General features: G+C 38.7%; 1 protein-coding gene across 9 annotated transcripts in view; it reads right to left on the reverse strand.

The window, feature by feature from the left end:
- LOC143696854 (voltage-dependent calcium channel subunit alpha-2/delta-1) overlaps positions 1-17,944 on the reverse strand; it is a 157,551-nt gene that overhangs the window by 8,529 nt on the left and 131,078 nt on the right. For 6 of the 9 annotated variants that reach the window (XM_077193648.1, XM_077193645.1, XM_077193644.1 and 3 more), the window contains 13 exons: positions 11,369-11,429; positions 10,919-11,016; positions 9,121-9,202; positions 8,536-8,598; positions 7,297-7,400; positions 6,676-6,762; positions 5,911-5,978; positions 5,685-5,723; positions 5,506-5,577; positions 5,236-5,388; positions 5,057-5,109; positions 4,903-4,958; positions 1,525-1,651 (listed from right to left, as the gene is read on the reverse strand). In XM_077193648.1, the coding sequence (XP_077049763.1) occupies positions 1,525-1,651; positions 4,903-4,958; positions 5,057-5,109; positions 5,236-5,388; positions 5,506-5,577; positions 5,685-5,723; positions 5,911-5,978; positions 6,676-6,762; positions 7,297-7,400; positions 8,536-8,598; positions 9,121-9,202; positions 10,919-11,016; positions 11,369-11,429 (1,063 nt within the window). Of the gene's footprint in view, positions 1-1,524; positions 1,652-4,902; positions 4,959-5,056; positions 5,110-5,235; positions 5,389-5,505; positions 5,578-5,684; positions 5,724-5,910; positions 5,979-6,675; positions 6,763-7,296; positions 7,401-8,535; positions 8,599-9,120; positions 9,203-10,918; positions 11,017-11,368; positions 11,430-11,640; positions 11,695-12,022; positions 12,352-17,944 lie in introns of those variants that run through there. The other 3 variants (XR_013186066.1, XR_013186067.1, XM_077193649.1) reach the window with 3 other exon arrangements.

Below are 17,944 nucleotides of genomic sequence, written 5' to 3' on the forward strand. Positions count from 1 at the left end.
AAGATGAACGAAGGTCTTACGGGGTTGGAACAACATGAGGGTGAGTAAATACTTACAGAATTTTCATTTTTGGGTGAACTATCCCTTTAAGCAGCACAACTTACAAAAAATACATTTTAAAATATAGTAAAATATTTTAAGCAGTTATTTTCAATAATTATACTATTTTAATAATAATAGTAATAATATTTTCACAACATTACTGTTTTTACTGTATTTTTGGTCAGACTTCTTTTATTTATTTTTATTTTTTATTTGTACTGATCCCCCTTTTGAATGGTAGTTTCACAAAAGTAGCATATATTGCAGTCTTTATATGGTGGAATTGAATTACCATCGAAGGGCAACAAAATACAATATTGCATTTTAGTAAAAACATTATTGTGCACCAGGTAAATAACACTGAAAATGTTATATGGATATATTTTCAGTTTACAATTTCAGTGTTCAAATTTTGGGGTTTGATATAAAAACAGTATTTTGTAGGAAAAACTGAAATACACATATTATTCTATTTGTCATTTTAATTAATTAATGAACCCAACACTTATTTTATTTATTTAAAAAGGAATCATTAATTATTTACATTAAATTATCAGATCTACTGAACCTCTTGCAGTTCGCCAGTCGTTAAAGCTGTTTATTTGTTGCCTAAGGTGTTAATTCAGTATCGATAAAACAGGACCAGAAAATGGAACTGTACTAAAAGGCAAAATTTCAATATTGATCCAACCCTAAAGTCTATGTAGGCAGTAGACAGTACAACAGCACACTAGGTTTCAAAACAGAGGCATTATATAACCTCTGAGGAGAGTTTGTCGTCCAAAAAATCTGTAGGGCTGAGAGAGGACAAGCAGACCTCAGATAACTAATGCAAAAATCTGAAGAAATATGACTTTAATAATGTAAAAAAAGTATAATTTGCTGTAGTCTCCTTGATGTTCTGTTTAAGCCATCCTTATGCTGGCAATTCTAGAAGTTCTCTCATCAGTACATGCGTTCCTTTAGACTGATCTGGTGTTGATGTCTCTCTGAGTGAGATTGAATTACATATGCTGAAGCTCAGGTCTTGAGCTCCTGAGCTCTCACAAATGGATTTCTCTTTATGGCTCTTGTTAAACTTTACATGTCTAAAGTAGTTAACATGGAAGAAAAACTATCGTACGCAGAGTCACACGTGGGGCTCGTAAAAAAGGCGTAGAGTTTCTGTCAGGCCTAGCGCCCCCACCCACCCCAACACGTTCTGCTTTAGCGGTGTTACATTAAACAGCACGGCCGGCGGGATTTACAGCCGGCTGGACGTCGGATGGATCTGGAGAAAGAGGGGACGGAGAGGAAAAGAGAAGGAAAGCTGAGCTGCTCGATCCTTGGAGGGATGACTTACCGGGATGAGCAATTATCCAGGAAGAGACAGAAAGAGACCGCTGACATCATCTGCACATGCTCACACACACTCCCACACGCACACGGATGGAGGGAATGCGGATGGATTTATGCACGTACAAACATAAAAACAGTCCTCACCTGGAGCAGTTTCCACAGTCCATAGCTCCAGAGAAAGATTTGTTCTCGTTCTCAAAGAAATACTGAGTCTGTTCGGTGATACAGCTCTCTTTGGAGAACGCATCCGAGAGGTCATCCTCCGAGTATGCTGCAAACACACAAAGCACCATCCGCATACTGTAACAGCCTACATATCAAAAACACTCACAAATAAATTTTTGGATGCTTGTTCAATTTAGTTGTAAAATTACTGCATCAATTAATTTTGACTCAATTGCATTGCATGAAATCAATTTACATTTGTACAATCGAAGTTCACTAAATCCATGCGTTTTAACTTGTGATGGAAATATTTTATGTAATGGCTTTAGAAGGGGTCAAAAGGGTATTGCAACATGGAATGTTAAGAAAAGTGCAGACTAAGGGGCCGTTCACGCAAAAAGCGTTGTTTTACGTCCGGAACCCAACTGTTGCATTACCCAATAGCCTGTGTAGCCTAAATTACATCATCAGGAAAAGACAGTTTTCAGAAAAAGACCAAATACTTATTATCATATGTGTCACATCATTTTCAAAAAAATTGTCATTTACATCAACCCGCATAAATACGCCGTCGAGCGCCATCATAACTATGCCAAACTGTGCGCTCACATGACGTTAAGCATTTTCTGGTGCCTAATGTGACGTTTGAGAACCTAAAACCCTGTTTCTCCCCGTTGAAATGGCAACACATTACTGGTGTTATCAGAAATCTCCACTTGGCCGGAGTTTTTAGAAATAATCGTTTTCTGTGATGAAAATGGGGTTTTCGTGTAAATGAGATGCCAAACAGCAGGGAAATATCTGAGTTTTCCCTTAAACAGGGCATTCATGTAACGTGTCATCATCATTATCAGTTCATCTGTATAACCTGTGTTCTGTCAATCTATGTTCATCTGTGTTTGTATTTAGTTCCCTTCTGTTCAGTCAGTCTTTGTCCGTTCTCCGTCCTACTAAGTGTGTGTGAACCTTCTGCCTGTCACGCCACGATATCTTCCACGCTGATATCTATTCCCGTCCCTGTTCCAGGATCTCGTTCTGCCAAGACCACCCATCCAGAGTCTCGTCCCACCGAGACCGCCCATCCAGAGTCTCGTCCCGCCGAGACCCCCCGTCCAGAGTCTCGTCCCACCGAGGCCACCTGTCCAGAGTCTCGTCCCACCGAGGCCACCCGTCCAGAGTCTCGCGCCACCGAGGCCACCCATCCAGATTCTCGTACCGCCAAGACCGCCCGTCCAGAGTCTCGTCCCACCGAGATCGCCTATCCAGAGTCTCGTCCCGCCGAGACCGCCTGTCCAGAGTCTCGTCCCGCCAAGACCACCTGTCCCGAGTCTCGTCCCGCCGAGCCCGTTCACGTCATGCCCGCCGAGCCAGAGACTGTTCACGTCATGCCCGCTGAGCCAGAGACTGTTCACGTCATGCCCACCAAGCCAGAGACTGTTTACGTCATGCCCGTCGAGCCAGAGACTGTTCACGTCAGTCCTGCCGAGCCGGAGCTTCACGTCATTCCTGCAGAGCCTGAGTCTTCTGTCCCCGAGCCTGAGTCTTTTATCCACGAGCCTGAGTCTTCTGTCCACGAGCCTGAGTCTTCTGTCCACAAGCCTGAGTCTTCTATCCACGAGTCTGAGTCTGTCTCTGAACCTGAGTCTGTCCCCAAGCCATAATCGGAGTCTGAATTCCCACCCAGCCTCCCTCTCCCACCTCCTCCCATCTACCACCTCTCAACCCTTCTTCCACCACTGCCTGTCAGCCTATCAGCTCCTCAAACCACCTTCGGGGAGGTGGAGTCGTCATGGGTCTAACAGCCTGCAGCTCCAACCTGGTTGGTGGTGCCCGGGCTCCGCCTCCAACCTCCTTATCCAGGACTCTACCTCGGCCTGTAGATCCATCAGCTCCAACTTGGCCCCTACCTCCCTCAGCTCCACCGTGGCCCATCAGTTCACCAGTTCCCCCAGGCTCCCTCATCTCCCCGGATCCACCTTGCTCGCTCGTCGATCTACCCTCACATCTGGACTGCACTCCTCTGGCTACACCTCGTCCCTTCGTCCCCCCGGCTCCGTTGGACTACTCACTCCCTTCTGTTCCTTCTTGGTCCTCACTCCCTCCCCCCTCACGTCTCCACCGTGCCCTTCTGTGTTCCCGCCTGCACCTCAGTCGGCAGAGCCAGCGGCGCTGCCATGTCCCGTCAGATCCTCAGCGTCGCTTAGGCTCGTTGGCTCTCCGGCTCCACCCTGGTCTCCTCTCCCACCTGTTCCGCGCCCGTCAGTCGGCCCCCTAAAGTCGTCAGCCCTGCCTCCACCATGGCTCCTCCCTCCATCGTCGCCGCCCGCACAGCCTGCTCTTCCCTGGCCACCTGCATCGTCTGCTCCGCCCTGGTACCTCCTGCCTTCTGTCTACCCTCACCTGCTCTTCGTCCTCCTCCTGAGTCCCCTCCCTCCTCAGTTGGTCTATCCAATGGCTCGAGGACGCGCCTACTGGGAGGGAGGAGTAATGTCACTGTTGTGTTCTGTTTAGTTTGGTTTCATTAGACTTGTCTGCCTGTCTTCATGTCATTTGTCATCATCATTATCAGTTCATCTGTATCACCTGTGTTTAGTTAACCATCATCTGTTTCACCGGTGTTCTGTCAATCTATATTCATCTGTGTTTGTATTTAGTTCCCCTCTGTTCAGTCAATCTTTGTCCGTTCTCCGTCCTATTAAGTGTGTGTGAACCTTTTGCCTGCCTGTACCTGTTTGAATGATATTGTTAGGAAAAGTTTGCATTGGAACTTGTTATTCTCCCTCGTCTTCTTCTGCCTGCACCACACATTGATAATATGGTTATGATTTAATTTAAAAAATCAGTATTGAATTGCTTAATGTAGGGCTGCTCAATTTGAGGGAAAAAATATTAAATTGTGATTATAATAATTCTTAAAATGTGATTTTTTTTAAATTACATATTTTGATTATGTAGCTTTGTAATTTTTGATTATGTGATTTTTCAAAATGTACATATATATATATATATATATATATATATATATATATATATCTGTTTACATATGTATAAATACACTACATGGATGGATGTTAAATATTTTTGTGTGTATATACTGTATATTTTAATTTTAGCTCTTAATTTAAGAGTAGTGTTATATTGTGCTGAACCACGGTGATGATCCCACTCAGCCCTTTACTTTTTCAATTAATCTAGTAGACACAACTAAATACATTTAAGTTTGTAAAACAAGACTAGAATAATTTTTAAAAAATTCGATTTAATTATCAATTAATATCATTAGTTTAGATTAATATCAAAAGTTCCTTGAATGCAGAAAGATGAGCCAGAATTCCATCACTTAAACACTTAACATACCTGTGCCCATGACATTTGGGAGAGTCAGACTGAGAAGAAGCTGCTGCAAAATTGACCTAAGAGGGAGACAGTGACAAACAAATGTGAACATCCACCTTACACTTCTATCCTTCATCTGCCTATTTTTTAGCATGCAGTGTCTATTTCTTCTTACCAGACCGCAGTGGAGGCCCACCAGCCTACAGTTAGCATATCTGCTATCGTTGGCTGGCAAAAGAAAACAAATATAGATGCGACAGTTAATACAGACACACAATCAAAACTTTTGACTTTCATAAGTCCCTACAGTACATGATGGTTTTCTAAAGAAATTGACAATATAAAGTTTGTTACCACGTATATAGAACGGGGTCCTGCAGCAGCTTTAGTTTCTCTCTCTGGGTCACAGACGGACTGGTAGTCATAGGTTTTATTAAAGGAGAACAGCGAAGAGTTGACCAGAGTGATCATCAAAACAGGGTCCACTTCACCAAAGAACTGACCAATCTGTAAATCAGAGTGAACATGAAAAAGACTCCTATATGTGACTGCTAACATACAGTATTGGTGGAGCCGGCATTAAAATAGCAAAAAGACTCAATTAGCCTTGTAAATATATTCTACCTGCGTGATATAATCATCCTGATTGGACATGAGCAGAAAGCCTCCATCATCCAGAATCACACAGTCCACTTGCTGAGGAGTAAAAACAGCCATTCATCAGAGAGTGAAAGCGAGAGTGAAAGCAGCTTCAGATAAGTGACTACAGAGTTAAGAGCAGCATGAAGCAGTCAGCGCCCTACCTTATCATTCCTGAGGCACCCGCAGATCTCATCCTTGCACTGCGGAGAGGAAATTATGTGAGGAGAGAACTGAGAATTCATGAAACAAGCCTTTAACAACGACTATTGGAGCGAGTCAATTCATCTCCGCTCTCAGACGGCAATATCGGGGTATCTAGAGAGGCTGCGTTTGTGACTAAACAGCTTCCACATGTGCCGATAATGAAAAAGGGTCATTTCTGCTTACATTTTTCTTGGTGGTAGCGTTTATGAAGCTGTTCATCCAGGCTGACACGTTGAGTTTGACTCCCACCACTGTATGATAACATAAAACACATCTGTGATGAAATCTTATTCATGCAAGGACAAAAAAAAAAGAAGAAGATAAAATGTAGATGATGAGAAAGGAGCTATGTAAGGGTCAGACCTTGATGAGCACAACGCTCTGAAATGAATTAATTAGTCACAACATTTGCTAGTCATCAGTGATGAATCATAAAATCACACTAGTGGTCAAAGGTTTAGGGCCTGAAAGATTTTTTTTTAAGTGCTTTATGCTTACCAAGGCTGCATTTATTTGGTCAAAATACAGTAACAACAGTAATATTTTGAGATATTATTACAATTTAATTAAGTGTTTTCTATTTTGTTAAATGTTAAAATGCAATTTATTCCTGTGAATTTTCAGCATCATTACTCCAGTCTTCAGTAATCTTTCTACTATGCTGATTTGCTGCTCAAGAAACATTTCTTCTTATCATTATCAATGTTGAAATATGTTGTGCTGCTTAATATTTTGGTGAAAACCGATAAAAAAAAATCAGGATTCTTTGATGAATAGAAAGGTCAAACCAACAGCATTTATGTGAAATAGAAATAATTTGTTACACTGTCACATTTGAACATTTAACACATCCTTGTTGAATAAAAGTATCCATTGATTCATTCATCAATCAATCATAACTGACTGCAAACTTCTGAACGATAGTGTAACTGCATTTTAAGAGCTCACCAGCAGGTTTGAGTTTTGTTCCATTAATGTCCAAGTCCACTGCTTTACTGACAAGGATACCAGACTCATAACCAGACTCTCTGCTCTCTGTTTCAAGGGAAAAGATGACACAAATACAGATCAATAAATTTGATTTACCTAAAAGGTTGGATTGACTCTCTGCTTCATTTAACTAATCCGAGCAAGCATGGTTTTAGTATCTAAATGCTGTTGATGCAATTCATCTGGTAACACCTGCCAAGGTAGACATGCTACATCTGATACCCAAAGGTTTGAGAGAGAACTGTAAGGGTTTCAGTCTGCTTTCACCATTAGCTTAAATGGTAAAACCTCCCATAAACACAAGGACCAGGCATTCCCCAGGGGTTGTGTCTTGGCGCATGGGTGTTTCTCGAACGTGTGTGTATTAGTCCTGCAGACCACACGTGCGTGAATGTGAGGTAGTCTCATTGAATGGTAATCCCCCAGTAATATAAACTTACTCGACCTTGGCAAGAGATCTGTAGGTGTGCATTTCGAGTAGATCAACAGCTGTCTTAGTAAAGCAGAGTGCCAAAGAGAGCATGCATCTATCCAAAAGTTATAGAGTGGACGTGTACTGTAAGTGTGTGTGTTTCTTACTGTTGATGTATGGGGCAGTGAAGATGTATATGTCATTGTCCAGATTCCTTTTGTAAAAACTTGAGTCATAGGTCTCAGAGTTTTCGCCCCATTCTTCCCCAGCACTGAGAAAGAGACAAATGCAAGAGGAAGACCCAAATTAAGAAGCATTCCAAAAAAATGCAGAATCAACCATTTCAATAATGAACAATAGCAATATGTAATGATTGAACTCAAGAATTTATAACCCCAAAATCCTACATGAATGCATAAAGGGAATGACTTGTAGTGAATTCAATGTTTTTTTATTAAAAGGCATTCTGTTGTTCTCTTTATAGTCGGTGTAATAAAATCATAAAAAATAAAAGATTAAAAATATTTTTAAAAGTTGACTTACATTTTTTTGTTTCAATTCCCATGTAAAATAAATAAATTCAATATAACTGATTATAACCATAACTAACATGCAAATTACATTGCTGAGGCTCACACACAAGATCTATGAGGAACACATGGAATATCAAGGAATTCATTTTTTTTTATTAAAAATATATTTTTTTAATAAAAAATAATAGATACATTATAAATAAAATAAATCACACCATATCAAGTCAATTAAACTATGGATTCTAGGGTAAAGCAATAAAGGAGGCAATGTGTGGACATTAATCTCGACTATAAGTATTACGCAATTACTTTTTTTTATAAAATTAAATAAAGTTAAGTGACAGTTAATGGAAAACTGAAAAATCTCAGACATGTCAGTCAAAACATAATTTATTTTACCCCATGAAACACAAAATAATATGATTAGCCGCTATTTGCCATAAAATACAAGTGGACAGTAATTGCTGCTGTGAAGCTCCAAAAAAAAGACTTTTGTCTTTTGTGCTTTAAGTTGAGTAAATATGAACTGTGAATAAGTGCACTGCTGTATCTTTAACACTGCCCTGCTGTTTTACACCTCCAGACTAAGTTTATGAACTCAAGCACTCAATGTTATAGATTTAAGCTAATAAACACAGGAGAGGGAGTGGGAGCTGCACATGGCTCCCATAAGAAATCTCAAAAGAGTCCCTCTGTACCAGAAACATCCTCTGAAACATGCCTTTTCACTCTTTCTTTCGGTCTCAACCGCAGACCCCTGCGGGGATTGCTAACAGAGGAAAGATCGTAAAGAATTTAGCATTTCTCACACACACATGCACACATGGGGATGGAGAGATGCACATATTTCACACAATGGTGAATGGAACTTACCTTTTAGGATACACACGTGTAATGCCTCCATCAGTAGTCACAAACCGGGCCAAAACTCCATCTCTAATAGAAAAAAAGACATCAGCTATGATTTAGTTTAGAATTTTCTGAAAGACCACAAACAGACTAGCTTTACACCTGTGAGTGTTTTATTCAGGTATTCATTGCGTTAAATTAAATTACTTCAAGGACATTCCAATCAAACAACATATTCAGCCTCCTATTCGAACAAAAAGAAATGAAAACAGTGTTATATTTAGGTCATTCTTTAGTGTAAAAAAAATTAATTGAAACACCATTTGTTTAATTGAAAACACTATTTTGACATATGCAATGTCTATTGTGTTTTTGGACTCCCAGATGGTCGAGTTCTTTAATCCTGGTTATAATTGCTAGACTCTCAAGTTTGCTCTCGAGCATTCTTATTCATGACAGGACTTTAAATAGAGCTTTGTCTTCAGCAGTTATATGAAGGCGTCTCTATGTCTTCTCTGGAGATCTTTGTACTTGAAACCTCGAGACATTTCACACAGACATGGATGAGTGTTTTATGTTGTTCCATGTGTGTGTTTTGTCCTAACTTACACACTCTGTTCCTTCCAGACTTTGACGAGGTCCGCCGTGAGACCGGCATCCAGCAGCAATCGGTTTACAAGAGTGACGTTACCTGACAAATACAGGCAGAGAGAAAGGAAAGTCTTTATAGTTGATAGAGTTTTGGATTATGTCATGGAAAACAGGATTCTCCTTGTTCAAACTTCATTGTCCCAGAATATGGTCTACTAGTTGACTGGTTTGAGCTTGTCAGTGGCTGATACAGATTTTAAACAAATTAAATGAAATTATACTCTACCCAATATTTATTCAAAATTCACTAGAAAACTGAAAACAGAAATTGTTTGTCAGTCTGGTGGATATCTGTTACATCCGCCAGCTGGAGTGCCCATGATCTCCACCAGAGGGCACTCCTCCCGTCTCATTTGCTTTACCATCATGAACTGCATTCCCCATAACCCATTGCCTGGACTTATTAAGTTTGATTGCTTCCACCCACCTCATTATCTTGTTAATGCCTGCCTATTTAAGTCCTGTTCCTTCACTCATTCTTTGCAAAGTCTTGTGTCACATTTAGCGCTCTCCCTCAGGTTACGCATGTTTTGGTTTCGACTTTCTGCCTTGATTTTCCTGTGTTTTTCTACCCTGTTGTCTTTTTGGATTATCTGCCCCGTGTTTTGACCTATTGCTTGTTTTATGGATTGTGATTCTGGATTGCCCTAATAAAGCAGCATTTGGATCCACAACTGTGTCTGAGCAATACATGACAGTATCGTTCTATATCACAACCATGATCATTGCTCATAGCTAACTATTTATCTTCCTTAAAAAAGGAAGATAAATCCTTAAACAGCAGTAAAATATATTGCTTTTATCACACCTACATTTACAAATGAAAGAGAGGGAAAATATGGAAATAGTCATGTAAAGCGACATTTCCACTTTTATGAGGGAAAAAAGCATCACGTAAACTTTCAAATATAAAAAATATATATATGATATGGACCGTTAAATGTAAAAGCAACAGTTTGTTGACATGAACATTGTTGAATACTTTTCAGGACAAAAGTAATGAGTAATCAAAAAGCTAGCAAACATCTTTGGGTGTGTTTGTGTGTGAGCGCTGCAGCGATATCATCTCTTTACAGAAAACACTGTGAGTCATCACGAGTATGAACATTAGGATGACAGCGGTAGAGTCATTACCGAGCAGACTAATCAATTACAGGCTGATTAAACAGAGTGCTGACAGGGGTCACCTTCACAGACAGCGGGACCGCCCGCCACACACACTGACATCACTTGAGCGGGAATCAACCTGACTCAGCGCCTACAAGAGAGTAATCTGAGTCCTCTCACCTCTGATATCATTACATTAATAATGACAGCAGTGGTTTATACAGGCAAAAGGTATTGTGATACAGCGGTCCCAAAAAGTATTTGAAACTTAGATGTCTTTGCATTAGATAAATATCCAGTTACATATTACATATTGGTAAATATTACAGTTGGTTTAAAGTCACTGTAAAAATGACTCTGAAAACACTTACACGATTAACTTTGAACCAATGAGAGTTCACTGAGGGTGTTTCTATGTTCATCTGAATTGTACTTTTATTTCATACTGCACTACACAGTGTATACTAATTACTATGTATACTAAATTTGCTTTTGATATATATATATATAGATAGATAGATAGATAGACAGACAGATAGATAGATAGATAGATAGATAGATAGATAGATAGATAGATAGATAGATAGATAGATAGATAGATAGATAGATAGATAGATAGATAGATAGACATATAGACAGATAGACTCACACATAGGATCATTTGGTGTTTTTCTGTCAATGTACTCATTGAAGTCAATCAGGAACTGGGTGTTGTTAGATGTGACTTTGAGGTCCTTGCAGTATTCCCTGAAAAAAAAAAAAAGTTTAATAATTATTCACAGAAAAAACACAAGTTTGATGACCACAATGAGGCCTGTGCATTTAAGTAGTGTTAAGTTGAGACCAAACATTTTTGCTGTCGCCATGTCTGTGGGATCCATTGTTAAGGGGAGTAATGTGTGGGTCTGAAGGTGTGAATTTACAGGCCTTCAAAGACCAATGGAGTCTAGATACGGCCCTTATAAACCTGTCACGACTAAACCCTGTGGGAGGTCTGCTGTTTTTGCTTGGTGTGTGTGTATATATATATATATATATATATATATATATATATATATATATATATATATATATATATATATATATATGTATGTGTTACCTGGGTGCAATAAAGGTGTACCCATATTCCTCAAATTTCTCCTGCTGCATGGTCTCAGAGACTACACAGAGAAACAGAGAAAGACGTGTTTAGACAGATCATATTAAAAATATTCAAAACTATAAAATGACAATAGTGATAGACCAATATATCAGCCAATATGTGGCCATTCTGAGATTAGACTGGCATGGACTAGAAAAGTGAAATTCAAGTTAATATGGCATAACAAAATGTTAATTTCATTGTAATACACATATAAAACCAGCCTTAACTGGTTTAGATGGTCTTGCAGCATGGGCAAGCTGGTCTGCAGCTGGCATCCACAGCTGAAAAGAGAACAAAAAATGCACTAAAACCAGCCAACAGACCAGCCTGGGAGACCACCAAAGACCATCAAGAATTGTTTAGACTGGTTTATTTATTTATTTTGGAGGAAAAAAAATATATCTTTCAGAATTATATCCACCATGCCAATCTCTAGTTATCTGTATTAGCACTGGCCATTGCAAAAACCCATATCGGTTGATTGGACAGAACAAATTTTACAGGAAAAACTGGAAAAAAATTATAAACAATTAACAACATGCAAAATCAATGTAATGTTTATAAAAAAAATTAAAAAACTGATTTGAAATGCACTCATGAGGAGTAAAAGATTATTTTAATTGCACGTATACAGATGTGACATGACTGCTCTGGAAAAAAGCAGGAACAGATGCATGCAAATGACATTGAAAATAAAATGGTACAATAACTGACGGATGTAATAAAACCTAAAGATCTTAGAAGAGGAGGGTGAAGTACTTGCCCTTGTTCCCTGCTGTGAAAATCCAACCAATCAGAAGACAAAGAGAAAGACAAAGTTACCACAGTCCATCATAGTCCCAAAAGATGTCCAACATTGTAAACCGAATACTCTGAAAACAGCATTTCATATAAAAAATACACATGCAGACGATGGCGGTTTCAGATTAAGCCAAAGCCTGGACACACAACAAAGACGTGAGTTTGAGATTATAGGCGTGAAGAAATGGATGCAGACAGTCCTTTCCATTCAACACAGAGAGTTACGAGAGGAATGAGTGGAAAGTTTGGCAGGCATGGTAAAATAATTCGGACTCTTGATGAAAACATCAAATGACATGATGGTAGAACAAATTGGCATGCAGTATTCACGATCGGAAAAAAAGTCAGCCAGTGTTTGGTGAAGTCACATCAAACTCTCTTTGTTCATCAAAGGTGCACAAGCAATCAGTCATTGATGTGAGCCAGAAGATCATCTCACAAACCAAAACAGAACCAGACCATCTCATAATACAGAAGTTGCTATGTCTAGAAACTTCCGGACTGCATATTTACCAAGCCAAACAAAGGATTAACCATAATTTGTGTTAGAACAATGCAAATTGACTGCGAATATAATGAAATCCTATAAACAAAAAAGGCTAGGCAAAACAACATAAGACAGTAGCTCAAAATATTCAGATCCATCTAGTTATGTCTTAATATATTATTGAGAATTGATGGCCTTTTGTGTGTACACAACATTGTGTTTTTGGCTAATGTTTGAGGCAATTTCTTCGAATAAAATCGAATATGATTATGAATCAATAGAGCCAAAAGAACAAGTATAATTTACAGTAGTGCTAGTTTCAATTTGCATACTTTCACTAAAGAAATGAGATGCCATGCATTACTGAATTTACTACATACAGTGTATTCTGGCTAATTTAAAACAGCTTCAAAATATGGCTCATTGAATAGGATTTTTGAGCCAGGACTATTTTATTTAATTTTTTGCAGGGTTCATCAAATCTGGCCCTGGAGGTCCACCATCCTGCAGTTTAAATCCAACCCTAATTAAAAACACCCAAACAAGCAAATCAAGGTCTTCAGGATTGTTAAAAATTTACTATATGCAGGTGAGATTGATTTGGGTGGGAGCTAAACTCTGCGGGACAGTGGATTTGAAGAACCCTGTTTTGTTTTGTTTCATTTAATTTTTCTAGATAACAGAATATCACAGACCCTTGACGGTAGGCTTTTTTTACTGATAATAAAGACACCCACACACTACAAGATAACCAGGCAGATTTTGGACCCAATTCTCCTCTTCCAACAATCCTAATGTCCGACTATTTTGATGGCTCTACAGATTATCTTATCAGATTTTCCTGTGGAGTGATGTGTGTTAAATGTGATTGAAACTGCTCTGAAGAACATCGGGGCACCACTGATCTCAAATCGTAATTATCCAACATGTTGAATATTTATGATCAGAAATCCTGTTGTGTGGGGGGAACCCCGAGGAAAAAACGCACACACACAGAAAATCAGAAAGCGAGCTGAAGGAAAACGGAAGCACAACACAACTTCATCCAAACCTTTTTCTTTTTTTCCTGTGAACTTTCTGTAAAAAGCAGTCCAAACACTATTATCGCCATTTCTTCTTGCTTATGTTTGTTTACTCCAATATCATGTTTGGCCAGGAGAGATTTTTGCAAGATTTCCAGTGTTCACAGTCAGGACTCTGGTTATTTGTGAATGGACTTTGTTAGTGTGTGGTATGCTGTCTTGGTCGCATTGCGGCACTCCACACAACATAGGAACAAAATTAAACTGTAAATCTTTTTTTTATTGTTTTTTTTATTGTCATGTTTGTGGTCTCTCACATTTTGATAATCAGGTAAGACTCTAGAAACCACCCATTAATGCCCTAACAATCACCTAGAACACCCTTGCAACTGCATAGATACACTTTTAAAACCACTTAGAACTTAGCAACGCCCTAGCAACCACCTTGCACCACCGCCGGGCCAAACCGATCTCATTGCTTAACTGTTCCATTTCATGCTGCTCCAGCCTGGTATGGATATGTTTTATTGTCCACTGTAGGGCTAATTACGGAGCTCTTTGGAATATAATACAAATCCGTCAATCATTGCCTTGGTAACGCAAGAGTTTAAAGACGATATGAGATGTAAATAGTGGCCACGTTTTGGAGGATGATCAGTTATGTCTAACTTGATAACTTGAGTTAACTTCGCTTAAATAGCATGCTTGGCCAGCTACAGACAAGTGACTAATCCTGAGTGGCCATGCAGGGTTGCAAGGCCTGCACAATAAAATCCAACCAATTGCTAATCAAAGCTACCCAAATCATGGCTAAAATTAGCCTTCTGAGGGGTCTTTCAAAAAATGCAAACAAGTTTTTTTTTTTTATAGGGAGCATTGTTCAATTAAATCTAGAAACCCTAAACATGTAGGGAGGCTTTGTCGTCTACATCTATACACAGGCCATCATTAGCTCTACTCTTGTTATTGCTATTAGGAGAGCTTTTGATCATAAAAAAACAATGACACCAGTTTCATCTGCTGATGACAGTAAGGACAACATAATACGGTCTGTGAGTCTATGTCAAAACATGGTGGTGTTAGAGACCCTTGTTTGTGTTCAAATGGGTGTTTGAAGCTTCTGTCAATGTGTCAATAAATTTATGACTTCACATCTGCACTGAATTTGTCGTCAATATAATTTGCACCATTTCAGATTTTTCTCTTCTCAAACTAACGCATCTCTGATCTCCAACAAACACTTTCTGGGTACTTGGTGACAAACACATATGAGGCTAATCAAGCCTAAACAACCAGAACTTGTAAGATCCAGTCTAGTCCAGGGTCTGCGATCCAAGCAGCCAAGTGCATCATCACAGTTTTTGGTTACAACCAGCCGTAAGGACACGTCCCTCGAGAGAACTCCGCGTTCACCTGTTCTTCTCATTATTTGCTCTACACGGCTCCCAAAAGCCACACTTCCCTCGTTCTGCCTGTCTGAAGTTTACATTCGGCTTTTGGCTTTGGTCAAACAAGCCCCGTGGAGCTCCCAAAGCGCAGAATTGGGCTTCTAAGGTATCCAGGAGCACTCTGAAGACCACCGCAAAGACCTAACCTCTGCACCGCTGCCTCTTTCCCCTTTCTCAATAACCATATGGACCTGCCTCTTTATGAGCCTATAAACCTGTGCCAGGATCCTTTACAACAAGAAATGGAGAGAAAGGGAATATGGGGAAGAAGAGAGAGAAAGAGATACCCATATCGGCGGTAGCACACTACAAAATACAGAAATATCGGTTTTAGCACATTAACACACACCCAAACACGCTTGCACGTAATAAATTAGATGAACAATTATAACTTGCATACAAAACATCAAATTCCTGTGACCGCTGGTGCCTCAGGTAGCTGAACGCTACTGCTTACAAACCACAATATGACCTTCTGTGGCCCCTTCCAGTCTTCCAAAACTGCTTTACTCAATGTTTCACAAGCTTACATTTCCTTTGTTGGCTTTCTTGCTTGTAATGACTAAAGTTAAAGCTATGTGATCTTACAAAGCACCGTTATGCTAAAACAATGACGCTGATGAACAGTGAGAAGGAGAAAAATTATTCTGGCTCAGAGCTCTGCAGTCTAGTATGATCCTTCTACATGGCCTCTGTGCAGTATTGCAAGAATACAACTCATAATAAATATTGCAATCCTTCGCACCACAGACCTGAATGATACATCAAATCTTACGGCTTGTTGAGGAGAGGTATGCTTTTACTTTTCAAAGAAATTGAGCTTGTGATTATCTCATAAATATAAATTAAAGGACTGACCTGGACCATATCTAGGGACCAGAATATCATAGAGACGTATTGGTGGGATCTTTTTACTTGGGTCAGTAACCACCCAAGTTCAACTTAACAACAATTTAGCAATGACCTAGTAACTACTCAGCACTACTCTGTTGTTTATTCCTTAATACGGTTATGTTCACACACAGTTCGGTTATTCATAGGAGTGACAACCGATGCACAAAGGCATGTCTAACTGTGTATTGCGGGATGAAAGGCTTGGACTCTTGTCGTGTTAAAAGTGATAAGACTTATGGACGTCACAATCTTTGACATTACTTTGGTCACTGTCGCTTTGGTTACTGGTTAGAGGATACAGGCTTGACTCTTGTTGCAAGTTAATAAAGACAGTATTCAAGACGGTACTGCAAGTTGCTGTGTGAACGGGACATTTCAGGATTCATACCTGTAAGTAAATGCAGTTGTCAATCCCAAAAACTGACAGTGTGAAATGTCACAAAAATGTCATGGCCCCCAGAATATGTTGTTGTATGAACATACAATATATCAAAAGAAAGAACAGAGCCTCTGCTTTATCAAGAAAAGAAAAAAAATTCAGCGCAATGATCAAAGCATAGATGGAGTAGATCGAGTCCATCAACATCCTCAAAGCTCGAACAGTCCTATATCTCTTCCTGTGTCGACATTTCATTCGGTAACATTAAACAGTTTTGATTTATATGCTGTTTAATGTTTGATGAATGCACTATTTTACATTTGCATAAGCAAAGCTTCTATCACATGTTTGTGCTTCTTCTTCATCTGCGTTTTAATCCAGATATTCTGTACTTTTTCAGAAGATGCATAATAGCACACCCTACCATATAAAAGTGAAAATATGGATTGCCGGAAAATTCTGTAAATGACAGGGAAAGAGTTAGGTAAAACAAACTAATACAAATAAATCTTGGTAATTAAAATAAAGCTGAAATAAAAGAAAATAATTTTAAAGAGGAAAATCTACACTTAAAATACTTAAATGAAAATTATAAATGTTATATTGACAATTAACTGAAATAAGTTGAAATATAAAATAACTAAATAAAAAAATAAAAATACTAAAACTTAAATAAAATGAAAACTTACCCTAAATAGTAAAATAGTAAAAACAACATTGCTCAGAACAACTTAGCAACCACATAGCAAAATCCTGGAAATCAACAAGAATACCCTAGCAATTAGTGCTGGTTTATATTTGCATGGATAATAAAAAATGGAATCTTTTATTTGGACATCTTTTTTTAACATATCTAACTGTGCATGAATGTTTAGACAAGCACCAAACACTGTCAGCAATTAATCGACTGATTTTGCACAGACCATGCATAAAAAATGAGGCTATTCAAACAAACAAATGAGTTAAGCATAGAACTCAAACTTAAAATCATGCGTAAATAAATGTAAATATTTTCAATAACTCCAGGTAAAATCCAGAGAACATACAGTGAAATAACTTTAAAAGACAGACAGATAGTACTTGCCCCAATGTGCTGTCATTTAAAGATTGAAAGACAGAAAGGAGAGATCACAGAAAAACTTAGTTTTGCACATGTCCATTTGCGAAGAATAAATGTGTGTGTGCAGGATTGTTATTCTTCATTGTTTTAAATACATAGTTCACCCAAAGATGGGGCAAAAAAGACATTATTTACTCAACATTCTGACATTTTTCAACTGAATCGGAAACAAATCTTTCTTTTGATCCGGTTCTTTTCAGGAACCAGTTTAAGAATCAGACTGATCTGGTTCCCGAATTCACATTACTGATTAGCATGACTATAATGACTCTGGTCTGTTCATAAGGCTTCAAAAGACAGGCAGGAGCCATATAGACTGCATATACTAGTATAATTATTTTTTTCTTTTTAAACTATGAACTTTTGTTATATAAAAAGAA

The sequence above is a fragment of the Siphateles boraxobius genome, unplaced genomic scaffold (genome assembly GCF_051911475.1).
Source record: "Siphateles boraxobius isolate OS27281-9 unplaced genomic scaffold, OSU_SipBor_1 31, whole genome shotgun sequence".
NCBI classification, from domain to species: domain Eukaryota; kingdom Metazoa; phylum Chordata; class Actinopteri; order Cypriniformes; family Leuciscidae; genus Siphateles; species Siphateles boraxobius.